Source organism: Ctenopharyngodon idella, chromosome 3, assembly GCF_019924925.1.
Source record: "Ctenopharyngodon idella isolate HZGC_01 chromosome 3, HZGC01, whole genome shotgun sequence".
NCBI classification, from domain to species: domain Eukaryota; kingdom Metazoa; phylum Chordata; class Actinopteri; order Cypriniformes; family Xenocyprididae; genus Ctenopharyngodon; species Ctenopharyngodon idella.
Genome location: NC_067222.1, coordinates 39,520,581 through 39,539,139, shown reverse-complemented (window position 1 = coordinate 39,539,139; position 18,559 = coordinate 39,520,581). Strand labels below are relative to the sequence as shown.

Below are 18,559 nucleotides of genomic sequence, written 5' to 3'. Positions count from 1 at the left end.
ATGTAGTAATTCATCCCATCCAAGAGACGGCGCGTGTAAAATCAAACAGCCATCGTGCGCACAGCGTGCAGTACGCTGCTTCTGCGCATGCGCAACCACGCCACATGGTTAGCAGCAGAGTTCCGGGACTTTCAAGATGGTCGCTAGTTAAGAAGACATGTGAGATATTTTAGCTAAGATTTTCGCGTTAAAGTCAGGTTTAGGTTTCCATTCTCGGCTTGAAAAAGTTGTACTGTTTTAGAAAAAGAATGGGTAAAACAAAGGTATGTGTTTAACTTACTTCCTGAGGTAACGGTAGACTATTACGAGACAGCTAGTCCGCCTGTCTTTAATCTGTGCAATGCCTGTAAATTTCGTTTGCGTAAATGTGATTAGCGTGACCGTGTTTTCTGTAAGATCATCATTTAAGTGCCGATGTAAAATAAAGGGAATACTTATTTGTTACATTTCTGTTTTCATCAGACTAAGAACCAGAAGAAAGCCCGTGAGGCTGCCAGCCGTCAGGCGGAAGAATCTTACTCCACTGTGCCGCACACCTTCGTGTTTCACCGTGGACAGATCGGCAAGAATGTGGGTCAGCTGGTGCTGGACATGAGACGAGTCATGGAGCCTTACACTGCCAGATCTTTAAAGGTGCACCTCACGATTACTGCTGCTCAACTCTGCGCTCATTTAAAGTCCCGTGAATACACACTGAAACCGTTGACATGTGTTGCAGGTGCGGAAGAAAAACGTCTTGAAAGATTTCGTTGCTGTGGCCGGACCGTTAGGAGTCACACACTTCTCAATATTTACCAAAACAGAAAATGGTGTAAACATGGTGAGTATATTTGCATTAGGACGCCAAAATTCACCCGACATGTTTTCTAAATGCTTTTAATAATCTTGTTGTGAACAATTCATGTCTATATTTTTCATTTTTGTTCCAAATGTCAACTCAATCTTCCAGTGAAATGACAGACTTCTCTCTGATGATGTTTGCAAGTCTTCTCCAATCATTTGGTCTGCTTAAAGGGTTAGTTCACCCAAAAATGACAATTCAGTCATTAATTACTCACCCTCATGTCGTTCCACACCCGTGAGACCTTCGTTCATCTTCAGAACACAAATTACGATATTTTTGTTGAAATCTGATGTCTCAGTGAGGCCTACATTGACAGTAAGATAAACACTTTCAATGCCCAGAAAGCTACTAAAGACATATTTAAAACAGTTCATGTGACTACAGTGGTTCAACCTTAATGTTATGAAGCGACGAGAATACTTTTTGTGCGCAAAATAACTTTATTCAACAATATCTAGTGATGGGTGATTTCAAAACACTGTTTCAGGAAGGTTTACGAATCTTTTGTTTTAAATCAGTGGTCCGGAGCGTGTATCAAACTGCCAAAGTCACATGATTTCAGTAAAAACGAGGCTTCGTTATGTCACAAGTGTTTTGAAACTTTTCGAAATTTCAATGGTTCACGAGCCATCGGATTTGATCAAAAATATCTTAATTTGTGTCCTGAAGATGAACAAAAGTCTTACGGTTCCGGAACGACATGAGGGTGAGTAATTAATGACAGTATTTCATTTTTGGGTGAACTAACCCTTTAAACTTCGCCCCTATCTTACAACTGACTGCAAGCTTGCATTAAAGGGTTAGTTCACCCAAAATTGAAAATGATCCCATGATTGATCCCTCAAGCCATCCTAGGTGTATATGACTTTCTTCTTTTAGCCAAACACATTCGGAGTTATATTAAATAATATCCTGGCTCTTCCAAGCTTTTATAATGGGAATGAATGGTACTGGAGATTTTGAAGCCCAGAAAAAACACATTCATCCATCATAAAAGTAATCCATACGGCTCCAGGGGATTAATAAAGGCCTTCTGAAGTGAAGCGATGTAATTTTGTAAGAAAAATATCCGTATTTACAACTTAAAGGTGCAGCATGTAAATTTTAGCGGCATCTATAAAGAATAAGAAGGTTGCGTCACAGCGTTTTCACTCGCGTTGCATTTCGGGAAGGCGTCGCCATATTAGAAGGATACGCTATCCGTTGCCATGGTTACTTTGACAGTGAGACCGTCAGACCGAGAGAAATAGCGTGATATTTGTTTGCAATTTTGCGATATGCTGCAGTTTCTTGGAAAGAAATGGATAATGAGGAAGTGAAAGGAAAAGGGCTCTGTCGGGAGAGACTAAATAACACGCCAAGCGTCGCCAAGGGACATTCTAAAACGCGTAACGTGGCTTAATGTACTAAGACAGTGATATTAACAGACCAAACTCTCTATACATCATACTAATAAAGCATGTAGACCTACAAAAAAAAAAAAAAAATCAGATGAGTCCTGAATGATCTCAATGCGTTTAATAACACGTTAAGCCTTTTCCTCCCATAGAAATCTGTTATAAGAAAATGCTTAATATGGCTTAATGTACTAAGAAAGACAGTGATATTAACAGACCAAACTCAGTTAACATCATACTAATAAAGTAAAGCAGTTGAGCCCATAATGTGAACGCAGTGTGTTTAAATTCACGAGTGTTTTCCTCACATAGAAAACTGTTGAGAAACGTTGCTTAATGTAGCCTACTAAGTGATATTAAAAGATCAAATTCGGCACAAACCAATTTTTCTGTATATTATGCTTTATTATAGTGTTTACTAGTGTTGTCAAAAGTACCGGTACTTCGGTACCAAGTCGGAACTGAAATTTTGAAAATGTGACGATACCAGCATTTCTGTAGTTCTTCGCTCTTCAGACCTTTTACAACAAGTGTCAGTTCCTTGTAACATCAGGAGATAACATGAAGATATTATTAAAGCGAAATGGTCTCTTTCCTGCTTGTGTCAAACATCCCTCTCAAAGCAGAGCAGTAGGCTATATGACGCATCTTTGTGTAGAAATAAAAAACGAATATATTTTTAAATAATATTTAACTTTATTATTATTTAGGTTACCATTATTTACCGATATTTATTTCATAGTTTTACAGGCTGTAGTGTGTCGTTTCATTGAAGGAATAGCTAAAATAAACACGCGCATCTGTTACAAAATGGATGTTTGAGCATTTATTAATTTTTTTTATATTTCAAAATTTATTTAAGTGAGTATGTATATATACACACACTAACATACACACATGCTCCAAATATTTATATGTATGATTACCATATTTAATGTTTTTTAAAATAGGCTATATACAATAGTAAAATAGTTCCAACAGATTTTGCTGCGGTACCGAAATTGGTACCGAGAACTGTAAAATTTTTATGGTATTGGTACCGACTACTGCAATTTTGGTACCGTGACAACACTAGTGTTTACTAAGTTTGGTCTTTTAATGGCACTGTCTTTTTCTTGATGGGAGGAAAACACGTGTAATTAAATGTGCTGCGTTCATATTCTGGGCTCATCTGGTTTTCTGTCCGTAGTATGCTTTATTGTGTTTTGGTTCGTTAATAAACTGTTTTAGTAAATTAAGGCACCCCCAGTTTGTGTGTCCTGGCGCCGGCTCTGTCCTAACATCGTCAATTAACTGGTTTATGGTATCAGTGCCTACACAATGCAAGAGTTCAGACCCTTTAAGCAATTAAAAGCAAATTAAGTTATTAGCCAGCAGCATTATTTAGAGAGAACTGCTTGACATCACTAACCAGTCTATGACTCAGCAGGCGAAAATATTATTTTTACAATAATAAGCATCAGAACTGTAATAAAAGTGGAGTGCAACCTTCCTTAGCAAGTATGACTGAGCTCTCGCAGTTTACAGGTTTGTGGGTTCGTAATTCAGCCGCAGCAGAGTTGTTCATATGCTTCTAATGATTTAAAGGGTCTGAACTCCTGCATCGTGTAGGCACTGATACCATATAAACCAGGTAATTGACGATGTCAGGGTATGTGACAGGTGTTGGTGCTTCTGGGTCTTTCGCAGGTCGCACGGGTCGATGCTTTTAAAGTCAATCATTTTCTATAAATGGCGCTGCTTTGGCGGTGTTATTTAGTCTCTCCCGATAGAGCCCCTTTCCTTTCACTTTCTCCTTCTCCATGTATTCCCATGCGCTGTATCGCAAAATTTATTAAATTAATCTGCTCTCTCTCTGTTGCTCTTTATCTCGGTCTCGCTGAAGAAGTTACCATAGCAACGGATAGCGTATCCTGCTAATATGGCGGCGCCTTCCCGAAATGCAACGCAGAGTGAAAACATCGTGACGTAACTCCTCATTCTCTATTGGTGAGGTTGCGAATTGCAACCAACGGCTCAGCACCGTGCTCACCCCTCCCTTCCGAAGCACTTTTAGAAAAGCTATTGTGGCCGACACAATACAAAGATGTCGTTGTCTGAGACAGCAGGTAGCCAGGCAAGCAGTGTGGTTTCTTCTTACTTCGAACAAAGAACGGTCTCTGCTTCTAAAAAAAACAGACGACTACTACTACTACTACTTTGTGCGTATTCAACGTAGTGACGAAGCAAGCTGCCTCTAAAAACACAAACAAACATAGAGACAAAACGCGCTTTGTAGAGGAGTTTGTCCTTTTAGGGTTACTGTAGAAACATGTCGGCGCAAAATGACAACTTGACATGGAGGGGGGACCCACGGTGTATGAGATAGAAATGGCTCATTGACTTGGTAGTATGAGAAAGGCTTCCTACATTTAGCTTTAAGGTAAATGTCTTTTTGCCATTTTAAAGTTCATGGATGGATCATCATCTCAGTCTTTTTGAGATCCATCAATGTTAACTGAAATGACTGTCTTTCTCCACAGAGGCTTGCACGGCTTCCCAAAGGTCCAACGTTATATTTCCGTGTTGAAAAGGTATGTAAATACACTATCTTTGGTTTGATTTCTCATATTCAAGGGCACAAATGATGACATTTTAATATTTTGACTGTTGAGTGATGTCTTTTCAAAGTAAACGCACTGATGTGTCTAGTCTCAGTTTGAACGCACTCTTCTTAATTTATTCGTTCTAAAAGTAAATCGTCTCTCTGTTCCAGTACACACTCATCAAAGATGTAGTTTCATCTTTAAAGAGGCACAGGATGCATGATCAGCAGTTTACCCATCATCCGTTGCTAGTGCTGAATAATTTTGGCATAGAGGGCATGCATATCAAGCTGATGGCCACCATGTTCCAGAACATGTTCCCCTCACTCAACGTACACAAGGTAACTCGCTCACTCACAGCTGTAAAACTTTTCTCCATGTATGATGCAAGTATAGTCTTCTGACATCTGTGAAGTTTGTAAAACCAGCTGATATGTTCTTGTCCTCTTGGTGGTGACATATGTAGGCTTGTTTTGATCGTTAAACTCTTATCTTTCAGCTCAACCTCAACAGCATAAAGAGATGTGTGCTGTTAAATTATGATCCGGTGTCTCAGGAGGTGGAGTTTCGTCATTAGTAAGTAGCCTGGATTTGTTTATTGTAACAGAGTAAATGTGCACATGATGAAAGTTTTAAACATGACTTTCCTGTGATTGTTTTCAAAGTAAACGCACTGATGCACCCTAAAACGAATGCTCTCTTCTGAGGTTTGTTACGATGTCTCCTAACCCTTTCCATGTCCTTCTGCAGTAGCTTGAAGGTGGTGCCCGTGGGCATGAGTCGAGGGGTGAAGAAGCTCATGCAGGAGAAGTTCCCCAACATGAGCAAGCTGGAGGACATCAGTGAGCTCCTCATGAAGTTAGTCTTCCATGAGCTGGATATTATTATTTGTTTAATTTAATGCATATGATGAAATGTTTTATAATTGATGGAACAGTGATGTTTCAAAGTAAACGCTCTGATGCACCAGTTTCATACTTATATTTGTAATTTAAGTGGTTTTACAATTCACACTTTCTATGTTCATTGCACTCTTTTCAGAGGCGTCAACCTTTCTGAGAGCGAGGCAGAGCAAGACGGGGATCACAACATCACGGAGCTTCCTCAGGTGTATTCGGGTCGTGGGAACATGGCCTCCCAGCAGAGCGCAGTTCGGTTAACTGAGGTGAGGAAACTCTTGACTTGTGATACCTTAAAGGATTAGTTCACTTCTGAATGAAAATTTCCTGATAATTTACTCACCCCCGTGTCATCCAGGATGTTTGTCTGTCTTCAGTCAAAAAGAAATTAAGGTTTTTGAGGAAAACATTCCAGGATTTTTCTCCATATAGTGCAGTTTCAGTGCAGCTTCAAAGGGCTCTACACGATCCCAGCCGAGGAATAAGGGTCTTGTCTAGTGAAACGATCAGTCATTTTCTTAAAATGACTTTAAAAAAAAATGTATATACTTTTTAACCACAAATGCTCATCTTGCACTAGCTCTGTGATGTGCAACGCATTACGTAATCATGTTGGAAAGGTCACGGAAGGCAGAAGTAATGCAGTAGGGTGAAAAACTTCAAAATTGTCATTGTTTTATCTTTTATCTTTTTTTTTTTTTTTTTGTAAAGGCCATTTTTTGTTACGCGTGACGTTTCCAATGTAATGTGTGGCACATTACAGAGCTAGTGCAAGACAAGCATTTGTGGTTTAAAAAGTATATGCATTTTTATTTTATTTTTTTTTAGAAAATGACAGATTGCTTTGCTTGACAAGACCCTTATTCCTCGTCTGGGATCATGTAGAGGCCTTTGAAGCTGCACTGAAACTGTCATTTGGACCTTCAACCCACTGAACCCCACTGAAGTCCACTATATGGAGAAAATGGAATGTTTTTCTCAAAAACTTTAATTTCTTTTCAACTGAAGACAGAAAGACATGAACAACTTGGATGACATGGGGGTGAATAAATTACAGGACATTATAAATATGAAGTGAACTAATCCTTTAAACGCTGCGTGATTTGGCTGCTCAATGGGGTTTGGAATAGTTTGATGACTGAAAAATGATGGGTGTCTGCTACAGATTGGCCCCAGAATGACTCTGCAGCTGGTGAAGATATTAGAAGGCATGGGAGAAGGAAATGTGCTTCATCATTCCATGGGTAAGTATAGCTTTTTGTAAGAGACCATTTAGAAACAAAACCTAGTCATTACTGAACATATCCCTGACCTAATCCAAAATGTGCTCTGTCTGCAGTCTCAAAAACAGAGGAAGAGCTTCAGGAGATGCTGAAGAGGAAGGAAGCCCGTCTGAAAGAGAAAGAAGCGCGGAAGAGAAAACAAGAAGAGAATGTTGCTCTAAAAAAAGAAAAACGTGATCAGAACAAGTGAGTAGACTAGTGTCGGTACTGAACTTTTGAAAATGTGACGATACCAGCATTTCTGTAATACTGAGTATCCGGGTATATTCGGTACCCACTGATAGGACTGTGCCAGTATTTACATGAATATGACACGAGTGAAGCACAAAGCTTTGTTTAGCCTACAGAAGAAATGGTTAGCAATTAAATGTGATATCGCAGCCATGGAAACATTTTGGTTCGTGCCGAATGAGAGAGGTACGTCATACATTTAAGCTTTGTCAGATTTGTATTCTGTTTTGCGAATCACGATCTGGTCACCCGATTAGCAGAGAATTTAACAATATTCCATTAGTTATTCCACTGAACATGGAATCTGTTTCTTTTCCCAAATCTTCACTCACGCAGGGGATTATAAACGTTTCTTCCTTTCGTTCGCTTTTAGGCCTATTATATTCGCATTCTTTACTGTGGTAAAGTAGAAAAAACACCGTAGGACAGAAACCTTTTTTCTTGCACGTCAATTTCTATTTAACACAGTTTTTGCTTGTTATTATACTTGATAAGGCGCGTCAAGTTTATTTGTATAGCGTGTTTCACACACTCTGGTGATTTTTAGTTTCGCTTTCTTTGGCAGCGCTAAATCAAATATAGCCTGAATGTGTGAAGATAAAACTCGCTCTTCAGACCTTTTACAACAAGTGTCAGTTGCTTGTAACATCAGGAGATAACATGAAGATATTATTAAAGCGAAATGGTCTCTTTCCTGCTCGTGTCCCTCATCCCTCTCAAAGAGCAGAGCGGTAGGATATGACGCATCTTTGTGTGGAAATAAACGAATGTTTTTTTTAATAATATTTATCTTTCTTAAATATTTTCTTAAATTATTTAGGTTACCATTATTTACTGATATCTATTTAATAGTTTTACAGGCTGTAGTGTCGTTTCACTGACAGAATAGCTAAAATAAGTGCATGTCTGTTACAAAATGGATGTTTGAGCATTTTTTTTTATTTTATTTTTTTTATATATATTTCATAATTTATTTCATTGAGGTATATATACACACACAAACATACACACGTGTTTCAAATATATATATATATATATGTATGATTACTGTCATATGTTTTTAAAATAGGCTACTTAAAATAGTAAAATAGTTCCAACAGATTTTGCTGTGGTACAGAAATTTGTACCGAGAACCATAAAATTTTAATGGTATTGGTACCGACTACTGGAATTTTGGTACCATGACAACACTAGAGTAGACCATCCATCTGCTGCTCTGGTCAATAGCTGGTCAGCTATTATTATGGTTTCCTTAAAGTGCTCATGTTATGCTCATTTACAAGTTCATAATTTTATTTTTTTGATTTACATGCTTTGAAGTAAAAAAAAAAAATTAAAAAAAACTTAAACTCTGCCTGAAATGCTCCATTTAAGTTCCTGTTTCCTGAAAGCAGTGGTTCCCAACCACATCCTTGGAGGCCTACCAGCACTGCACATTTTGCTCCTCAATCAAACTCACCTGATTAAGGTTTTCAGCTCATTAGTAGTGACTCAAAGTGTCAGAAAAAAGAGACATGCAAAATGTGCAGTGTTGAGGGGGCCTCCAGGAATGTGGTTGGGAACTACTGCTTTAAAGCATCCTTTCCGAAAAGCTGCCTTCTCTGGCCTCGTTTAAATCTGGATGCATTTTGGTTGTTTGGATCACAAGTGGACAACTCTAAATACAGGTGTAAACGGGTCTAAAGTTTTTTTTGAGCTTGTCCACTTTCGACCACTTCCAGAAGTAGTTGAAAAAGCATTCGACCGGATTCTTTTCATTGTGTAAACGCTCATGTGTTCGAATACGTTACTGACTTGATGCATAAACATTATGGGAAACGCGCTAGCCAGCTGAAGATCCAAGTTTGGTTTGAAGATGAAAAATGTAGCAAGCACAATGTTCTTTCACCATTCCTGATTTCTAACACACTCACAGCATTCACCGTGGTCTTGCAGCTGTCAGAGCAGAAATAAAAGCTGCTGCTCAGTCTCTGTATATTTTTCCGTCGTCTCCGGTCACGTTCATATGTTAATTGCATGAGATTATTTTGTCAATTGAATTGAAAGATCTGAAAAAGCCCATACATTGACCAACCTATAGAAATCAGGACGGAAGTGGTTGAAAGTGGACAAAAAAGACCAGGCGTAAACGGGAATACGTCTCCCTTGTCTACTTGAAATCCGATTGACCAAAACTCATCTTAAAGGAACACTCCACTTTTTTTGAAAATAGGCTCATTTTCCAACTCCCCTAGAGTTAAACAGTTGAGTTTTACCGTTTTCAAATCCATTCAGCCGATCTCCGGGTCTGGCGGTACCAATTTTAGCATAGCTTAGCATAGTTCATTGAATCTGATTAGACCGTTAGCATCTCACTCAAAAATGACCAAAGAGTTTCAATATTTTTCCTATTTAAAACTTGACTCTTCTGTAGTTACGTCGTACTAAGACCGACGGAAAATGAAAAGTTGCGATTTTCTAGGCCGATATGACTAGGAACTATACTCTTATTTCGGCGTAATAATCAAGGAACTTTGCTGCCGTACCATGGGTAATATCATTGCGCCTGCTGCACCCAGCAGAAAAGTCAAGTTTTAAATAGGAAAAATATCGAAACTCTTTGGTCATTTTTGAGTGAGATGCTAACGGTCTAATCAGATTCAATGAGCTATGCTAAGCTATGCTAAAAGTGGTACCGCCAAACCGGCTGAATGGATTTGAAAACAGTAAAACTCAACTGTTTAACTCTAGGGGAGTTGGAAAATGAGCCTATTTTCAAAAAAAGTGGAGTGTTCCTTTAATACAAGGTGTAAACAGGGCCTCTGATTGGTCGGCTGGCACAGTCTGTTATGATTGGTCAACCACTTTGTGCATGTTTCGGAAACGTAACGGCCCTTACCGTAATTGGGTTGAACAGCTGTAAATAGTATTATATCTATGGTAAATATGGCGTTGGTATTGGAAATCCAGCCCTTTCAGCGAAAAATAGTGTCCCCTCAGCATAGGGATATTACTTACCCATCGGTTCTTTGTGGATGAGCCAATTCAGCCAGTAGATGGGCATTTACAAATCTAGAATCATGGTGACATTGCTACGTCACAGAAATAATGGCAGGACTACAAACGAGGTGTTTTAGGCAAGTGTTTTCTGTTGGAAAGATATTGCATTTGTTGTAGACTTTTTAACTTTGTTGGTCTTTTACACGTGCGAATATCTATATTACATACTAAAAGAAAGGTAAAATAAAAAATAGCATGAAAGTTGCACTTTAAGTAAATATTAAAACTTTTGATTCTTTTGAGATGGGCCAGTAAGCAACAATTTAGCAAAAAAAAAAAACACAAAAAAATTGAATACCCTATCAACCACCGAGATCACCTATAGCCACGCACTCAAAGCATCTTTTTTGAGTATTTGGTCCTAAAAATATTTAATTTCTTAAAGGAAAAAAAGCTTAGAGGGCATCAAGAGAAAGCGGCAGCAGGAAGGGCAGGTGTCAGATGATGAAGTGGAGGATCCTGGGAACCAGGAGGACAAGCCTCCAGCCGAGGACTCCGAGGACGAAGCGGATTATTACAGACAGGCTGTAGGAGAGGAACCAGACGAAGGTATCGTTTCATACCCAATTATTTCCAAAGTTGTACTGTTATAATTTGCAGTGGTGGTAATTTTGTTCTTTAACTCCATCTCAGACATGTTTCCTGGTGCAAAAAGGAAACGCAGCCCCGGAAAGTCACAGAAACCCTTCAAAAAGAGGAAGCTGTCACCGGGGAAGGGCCCTCCCTTTAAGTCGCCTGACAGGGGAAAGAAGGCTGGCGGGCAGCGCTTTGGGGATAGAAAAGCGGTAGAGGGGAAAAACAGATTTAGGAAGAGTGAAGGAGGCAAGAAGTTTGGCAAAAAAGGGGGGAAAGACAATAGATTTGGAGGACAGAAAAAAGGAGAAACGAGCAAGAAGTTCGGCGGACAGAGACCGTTTAAAGGACGTGCTGTTATGAAACGCCAGAAAGGCGCTGGCGGAAAAAAGGACTTCAGACACAAAAAAGGAAAAAGCTGAAGGAATTGAAAATAAGGATGGACACATCTAAAAGCGCTGAACCACAAGGTGGGACTGTTGCTTCACTGATGCGTCATGACTGATGTATGATTTCCATGCAAACATCAGCAATAATCCTGCGTAATGTCAGACTTGTGCCTTGTGTAAATGTTTATAGCGTTGTATTCAGTTAACAATAAATTTTCAAACCGCCAAGCAGCTCTTCTTGGTATTCTTCATATTCTTTGAAATGTCACTCAAGCATGAGTTTCCTTGTCTGTACTTGCCTGAGTGATTTCACACATTGCACTCTATAAATAAGTGCACCCCTTGCATGAGACAGGAAGTTTGACACGGTTTCAAGGGAGACTGTCGGAGTATTTAGAAAAGCAGAGATATTTGGTAAGTTTTATCAACTTATTTAATTTTTTATTTTTTTTTGTACAAGATTAAAAGTTTGTACACCATTCCATACAATCCAAAAAACTGCAGAGGATCATTTAAAACCAATGATTGTTTCTGTTGTGGTCCTCGTGTATATGTGCTTGGTACAAGTATGTCATGGTGTTAAGACATTATTACATCTGTCAGGTGAATAAATGGTAACTGATATACAACTGTACTTGATGTGGATTTATTGGTTTGAATATATTAAGGTATTTGTGCTTGGATCTTATTTGTTGGTTTTTTCAGTAAACCCATTGTGAGTTCATAGCCCTTATGTTTCCAAATATGATGAAATATTATTGAAATCGCTGCAAATTATGAAACTCATTAACTTGTATATTAAACTAAACATTGTAGCATTAGCCTAAAAACTGAAGCAGTGCACTTGACTGAAGCATTTTCCACTTCATAGTCATAAACCACATTTGGGTGTAAACCTGCAGTGCTGAAAAGGTGTTTTACAGTGCACGGTTTGCTAACCGCAGTGAAGGTGTGATGTATTGTTTTCCATAAAATGTGTGTCTTTAGTACGTGACTATAAGACTGGAGTAGGTAGTAATTTTCTTTTCTTTTCTTTTTTAATCATTTTAAATTTCATATTGTAAAGTGTTATGTAAAAAAAAAAAAAAAAAAACTTTTAAAAATGCATGTTACAAAAACTATCGCTTGACAATAAGGTCCATTTGTTAACATTAGCTAAAGCTTTGACATGAACTAACAATGAACAATGTTTTCACTGCATTTATTAATGTTAGTTAATACAAATCTTCATGTTCGTGTTAGTTCACAGTGCATTAATGTTAACAGATACAACTTTTGATCTTAAAAATGTTAGTCTCAGCATTTACTAATATTAATAAATGCTGTAGAAATGAACAATGAACTTCACGTTAACTAAGGAAGTTAACCGATGTTAAAGAATCAAAACCGTGTTGTACAGTGTTAACCAAAACTTAAAGCAGATAAAGAGTTGAATCACAAACAGGGTCTCTAACAAACATTAGTTAATGCATTAGGTGTCAACTAACAATGAAAAAACATGTAGAAATGAATATTAACCAAGTTAAAGCTGCTGTCCCTAACTTTTAACATTGTGTGTGTTTACAGTTTACAGAAGTTTACAGAAATTATATAATGAGTGAGTACATCATAAATCCATTTTCCAAGCCATGTTTTTGTCTTATCCTGAATCACTACGGAACAGCTATAATAAGTGTTTATGTTCGGACTATTTTAGACTGGTTCGGGTCGCACCGCTGCGGAGTAGCACAGTACCTGTGTGTCTAGTCATAGAAATAAACAGATAAGTAGCTCCGGCTACAATAGGGACTTTAAGCAGCAGCTGCTGATACAACGGCAACGATAGATAAGTAAATGTTATGTTTTATGGTTATGTGGCATTTTAATTGTATGTCATTTAATTCCAAAGGCAACCATTCTCTTGCTTTTATTTAAATGTAATTTATTTTTTACTATTTAAAACAATTAAATGATCCGTTGAGCCGTCCTTTGTTGTTGCTTAGCGATTTTTGCAATCTTTAGTTGAGAGTTTACTTCCGGTTGACGTCAAAGTCCCTTTAAGACAAGTCATTTCACTCGGCGGCCATCTTTGAAACGCCTCTTGGGGTTACAAGCGCAGCTCCTATCTCTTTGAATGAGGAAACATCAAATTCTCCAAAGCTTTTTGCCAAGCTATTGATTTAATTTCATATTTGAAATCGCCAATGAAATCTGACAACAACTGTCTCATACATTTTGACAAAAACGGTATTTTCCAGGCTGGATCAAGCTAATGCGCATGCGCAATCCTAAATGTGCGTCTCTTGTGTCTCATTTTGGAGGCGCACGTCTGATTGTTTTTTTTTTTTTTTTGTCTGATTGTTTTTAATTTCTATCCGCTTGTTAAGTCGTTGACGTAAGGAACGGCATTTCTGGGTCCAAGCCTCGACTCGTTTCACTTGAGAATGCCATCTCAACGGCCGTTTATGAGCGCTATTTATTCATATTAAACATATAACATTTTAAAAAGTTAAACATTTTAAATATTTACAATCTACACAACAGTCTCAGTGCTCACAGACATTAATATATTAACGATTTATAAGATGACTCACTGTCTGGCCATCTGGGATTTTGGTATGGAGATAAAGGTTATGATTATAATTTTTTGGTAGTATTACACCACATCATGTGTGTATATTAGCACCGTTTGTTGTTTTCTTGTGGTATAAGATAGAGCGTTTGGACTCGGAAGCGCTACCGCGTTACGTCAGACTTAACACCGAATCCACCTTATTCCTGACGAGCCTACTGTGTTTTGAATTATGGGTGGCACTTCCGGTTTAGGGAACTTCCATTCAAAATGACTGAAATGAATCATTTCAAATTACAAGGTTGCCCTACAAATAAAGCTTATTAACGGTCAGTTTGACTAAATGAGCTGTCATTATTGCTTCATGTTTTATTTTCAGATATCACGAGAATAACGTAACGCTTGGTATTTTAACGTGACATTTTATAACAAGAATATCTATGGCAAGAGCTCTTTCCAGTCACTGCATTTTTTTCCCTCAGGATTATTTTCTCTCTTTTTTTCCCCTTTTGCATCTCGCTGTAATAATATGAAAAAGGACAACATATACTGCACGTTTGTAGTCTGTTTTGCCGATTTAATTTACAATATATCTCATTAATAATTCACTGGAATGCACGAAGAATCTCTCGTTTTTCTCCTCAAAGCCTCTTTCCAGGTTTGTTTTCACAGGTAAATACAATTTATTATCTGTCAAAATGACGGAAAACATTTTGAAATAGTATCACGCAATGCTGAAGTAAATTAACATTTTTGATTAAGATATGTTACATAATAGATATTTCTACAGTGATACCCATTCGTTATTGCTAAATAATCGCGCTTTTGGGGTTATTTATGGTCTGTTGAAAGTACCTTGTTGATGCTTTTACACTTTTAAATGTCCTTTTAACGTTCGATGGTTGAAGGGTGAGTACAATAAATGTCATTTCAAGCGTTTACAGAGCGCTTAACGGAAGTTACACCCATAATTCGCACAAAGCATCATGGGGCGTAAGAATAAGGTAGGAACCGGAGCTTCTAACGGCCGCTGCAGTGACGCGATGACTTTACCAATATGGCGGAATAAGTCCCGCCTTCTAAATAAGAGCCAATCACTTTCTCCCATTCAAAACAATACGAGTGACGCATCTTTTGTTATTCTATAGTCTTTGCTATAGAATAACACAAGATGCGTCACTCGTATTGTTATGAATGGGAGAAAGTGCAACTCACAATATGGCGGAATAAGTCCCGCCTATAGAAACAATCAGACGCGCGCCTCCGAAACGAGACATAAGAGACACACATTTAGGATTGCGCATGCGCATTAACTTGATTCAGCCACAAAAATATAGTTTTTTGTCATGATTCGAGCGTTTAGAAACAAAATGTATGAGACAGTTGTTGTCAGATTTCATTGGTGATTTCAAATATGAAACTGAATCGAAAGCTTGGCAAACAGCTTTAGAGAATTTGATGTTTCCCCATTCAAAGAGGTAGGAGCTGCACTTGCATGCCCAAGAGGCGTTTTTTGAAAGATGGCCGCCGAGTGAAATGACTTGTCTTAAAGGGACTTTGTCTATAGTCTTTGTCGACGTTGCCGTTCCATCATCATCTGTTGCTTAATGTTCTTTTGCAGTTCTGTTTATTAACCGCTAGAACGAAGTTACGGACTAGTATTATTATTTTGATATATTATTACTATTAAAAATATTTGTATATTTTAGAAAATAAAAGTTCCAAAAGGGTTTTTACAGCAGTGCCAGAGAAGGTCTTTTTTTTTTTTCTTACTTTAGCTAAATGACATTTTAATAATCTAAAGAACCTTTTTTCCATTATAAGAGCCTTTTGTGTGATGTAAATGGTCCATGGATGTTAAAAAATGTTTGTGGAGCTATCAGTGGCAATAATAAACTTTATTTTTTAATTTAAAAAAGTTAGGGATTACTCTTAATTTTGCTGTAATTTAATTACAGTTACTTCTGATGTAACTGCATTAAATACTGTATAGACTATAGAATCATTCTATATAAATCAATGGTGGATTTAACATCAAAATGTTATGTTAAAATGTGTGTGTTTAATGTAACCTCCCTTTACACACTTTGCTTGGTTCAAGAACAATTTATGCAATTGTATATTGTTTATTTGAAAGAATCAAAAGTGTAGTTTTCATGTCTATCCTCCTTGCATTGTTCAACTGGTCCAGGTTGATATGGGATTTAGAAAGTAATTATTAGTAATAAGTAATTAAACACTCTTTAGTGAGAGTAATTAGTACAGTACACTGTTGTAGATGTAACTTTTTTAGAGTAACTTACCCAACACTGGACACTACTAACTTTTTATATGTATTTTTTTAGGGGTCAGAGAACACCAGAGACAATGAACAACAATTCAGGCTTTTATACATTTCAAAACCAACTACTTCCCCCCATGTATAGCATTGAGATGTGTGTGGCTCTGCTGGGGAATTTATTTGCCCTGTATCTCCTGGTGACCAAAGAGAGGAAGAACTGGCACACTGGAGTAGTGTTCTCCTGTAACCTGGCCATCTGCGACGTTCTTTACATCCTGACCTTGCCTTTGCTCATCATTTACCATGTCAAAAAGAAGCAATGGATCTTTGGAGATGCTGCATGCAAAATCGAACGCTTCTTCTTCAACTGCAACCTCTACGTCAGTATCTTTTTCATCATGTGCATCAGCGTCAACAGATATCTCGGCATAGTTCACCCCTTCTTCACGCGGAGCTACGTGCGCTCTAAACATGCAAAGATCGCAAGCGTGCTGACGTGGTTCATCGTGACCATCGCTTTATCGCCAGTCTTCAAATTTGCTGGAACCGAAATTACAAATAACCAAACTCTTTGTGTCTCATGCCATGATGCAAACCTGCAAGTTTCCCATTTTAGGTACAAGGTATTTCTTATGGTTGTAGGATGTATGATTCCTTTGGTAGTTACCTTTGCATCTTATTTGGGTGTGATTTGGACCATTCTGAAAAACAAAAACATAACCACACTAGAGAAGAGGAAAGTAGCTCTGTTGGTCGCTCTGGTCTGCATCCTTTATGCCACGTCATTTGTGCCCTATCACGTTCTGCAGACGTACCATGAGTTTCTGAAGAAAGAGAACTTAAAAAACGTCTGGGTGTATAATTCATATCAAGTGTCAAAAGGCCTGACCACCCTGAACATGTGCTTACATCCACTTTTGTACATGGCTGTGTTTGACAGCATACGGACAGCTTGCTGTGGAAAGGGCTCAGATGACTAACCTTTATGCATTCAGTAGGCTATCTTTTGCCAAAAACTCACACGTGTGGCTTCCTGGATGTCGATTTTCTGCTTGTGCTCTGTTTTTGTGCATCTAAAACCTCAAACCACATAGGAAAATGTGTTATGTTTGTATTTAAAAGCAAACAAGAACATTTCTGACTGTAACTGACAATTAAAATGCTTGATATGTGTTTGAAGCTGCAAAAAATACCAATTAAAGATATTTAAGAGAAAACTGAAGAATTTGTGAGCATAACAAATGGGGATCAGATGAAGCAAATATGATGCTAATCAAATTTATTTAGATCCAAAATGTTGATTTGTCAATAATATATAAACATAAATATGTATCATAAATAATTTTACTTGATTATCCATACATCATTTAAAAAATAAATAAACTCATGTTAAAACGTGAGTATCAAATATGATACATCAGGTTTTGGAGGAACATTTATTTGTTCATCTCTAAGTCATCATTGAATTGCTTTGCATTATATGTTTGTCCTCCACAATTAAAACTACAGAGCTCTTATCATGAAACTAAGCATTTAAATATATCTTACCAAGATGATATTTTTTAGTAGATATAGAGTGACAACTGATATTTATCAGTGTTTTTTCTCCTCAAGTATTTGAGCTCCATATTCTCACTGTATCATACTATAAAAATACTATGAAAAGCTATTTGATGCTCAACAAAAAAACATATGCAAACCATTTTATTTAGATTGTATTGTTTGTCTAAAGGCTCAATAAACTCTTCCATTTCAAATAAATAGATTTTTCTGACTATTAGTTTATATGTCAGGCTTTACAGGGTTAAGTTTTTTATGGCCAATTTCCCAATACATACTGATATAAATCAGCTTTAGAGTAAACAATCCCTTCTGCTGTTGGCAAGACATTTAAAGCTCTGTAAGGCTCCTGCTCGGGCAAGACACGCATTATAATACATTATCTAGTTACATAGTATTACCATTGAATAAATTATTTAACTATTTAAGTAAGACTGATGATGATTGAACACTCCACTTTTTTTGAAAATAGGCTCATTTTTCAACTCCTCTAGAGTTAAACAGTTGAGTTTTACCGTTTTCGAGTCCATTCAGCCGGTCTGGCGGTACCACTTTTAGCATAGCTTAGCATAGTTCATTGAATCTGATTAGACCGTTAGCATCTCGCTCAAAAATGACCAAAGAGTTTCAATATTTTTCCTATTTAAAACTTGACTCTTCTGTAGTTACGTCGTACTAAGACCGACGGAAAATGAAAAGTTGATATGGCTAGGAACTATACTCTCATTCCGGCGTAATAATCAAGGAATAAAAACAATACATATATTTCATATGGTAGCACATAAAAAGCTCTAAAATGAATAAAAATCATTTATAAAAATAAATATACATTATATATATTTCAATTTATTAAACATAAATATTAACGGCTGTTTTTGTCGGCCAATCACATTATGCCTCTTGTCTTTTTAAACTGCGGCGAATCGC

The 18,559-nt window shown here is 37.4% G+C and overlaps 2 protein-coding genes across 3 annotated transcripts; both read left to right on the top strand.

The window, feature by feature from the left end:
- Nucleotides 1–93: 93 nt before the first annotated feature.
- ppan (peter pan homolog) lies at nt 94–11,874 on the top strand. Its single transcript, XM_051889801.1, has 12 exons — nt 94–263; nt 463–633; nt 719–820; nt 4,764–4,814; nt 4,997–5,167; nt 5,326–5,402; nt 5,577–5,684; nt 5,868–5,991; nt 6,891–6,969; nt 7,065–7,194; nt 10,664–10,827; nt 10,912–11,874. The coding sequence occupies exons 1-12, from the start codon at nt 249–251 to the stop codon at nt 11,271–11,273; spliced, it is 1,554 nt and encodes a 517-aa protein (XP_051745761.1). The 5' UTR covers nt 94–248; the 3' UTR covers nt 11,274–11,874.
- Nucleotides 11,468–17,833, top strand: p2ry11 (purinergic receptor P2Y11). Of its 2 annotated transcripts, XM_051889807.1 has the most exons (3): nt 11,548–11,654; nt 12,807–12,837; nt 16,137–17,833. In XM_051889807.1, the coding sequence occupies exon 3, from the start codon at nt 16,159–16,161 to the stop codon at nt 17,050–17,052; it is 894 nt and encodes a 297-aa protein (XP_051745767.1). In that variant the 5' UTR covers nt 11,548–11,654; nt 12,807–12,837; nt 16,137–16,158; the 3' UTR covers nt 17,053–17,833. The 2 variants fall into 2 exon arrangements, with proteins under 2 accessions (XP_051745766.1, XP_051745767.1); XM_051889806.1 differs by lacking the exon at nt 12,807–12,837 and having other exon boundaries at nt 11,468–11,654.
- Nucleotides 17,834–18,559: the final 726 nt, after the last annotated feature.

What these genes read in the sequence shown, in the direction of transcription:
- ppan (XM_051889801.1), top strand. An exon ending in TGTGCTTCATCATTCCATGG is followed by an intron (nt 6,970 to 7,064) that starts GTAAGTATAGCT and finishes CTCTGTCTGCAG; the next exon opens with TCTCAAAAACAGAGGAAGAG. An exon ending in AGGAGAGGAACCAGACGAAG is followed by an intron (nt 10,828 to 10,911) that starts GTATCGTTTCAT and finishes ACTCCATCTCAG; the next exon opens with ACATGTTTCCTGGTGCAAAA.
- p2ry11 (XM_051889806.1), top strand. Translation starts at nt 16,159, where the DNA reads ATGAACAACAATTCAGGCTTTTATACATTTCAAAACCAACTACTTCCC.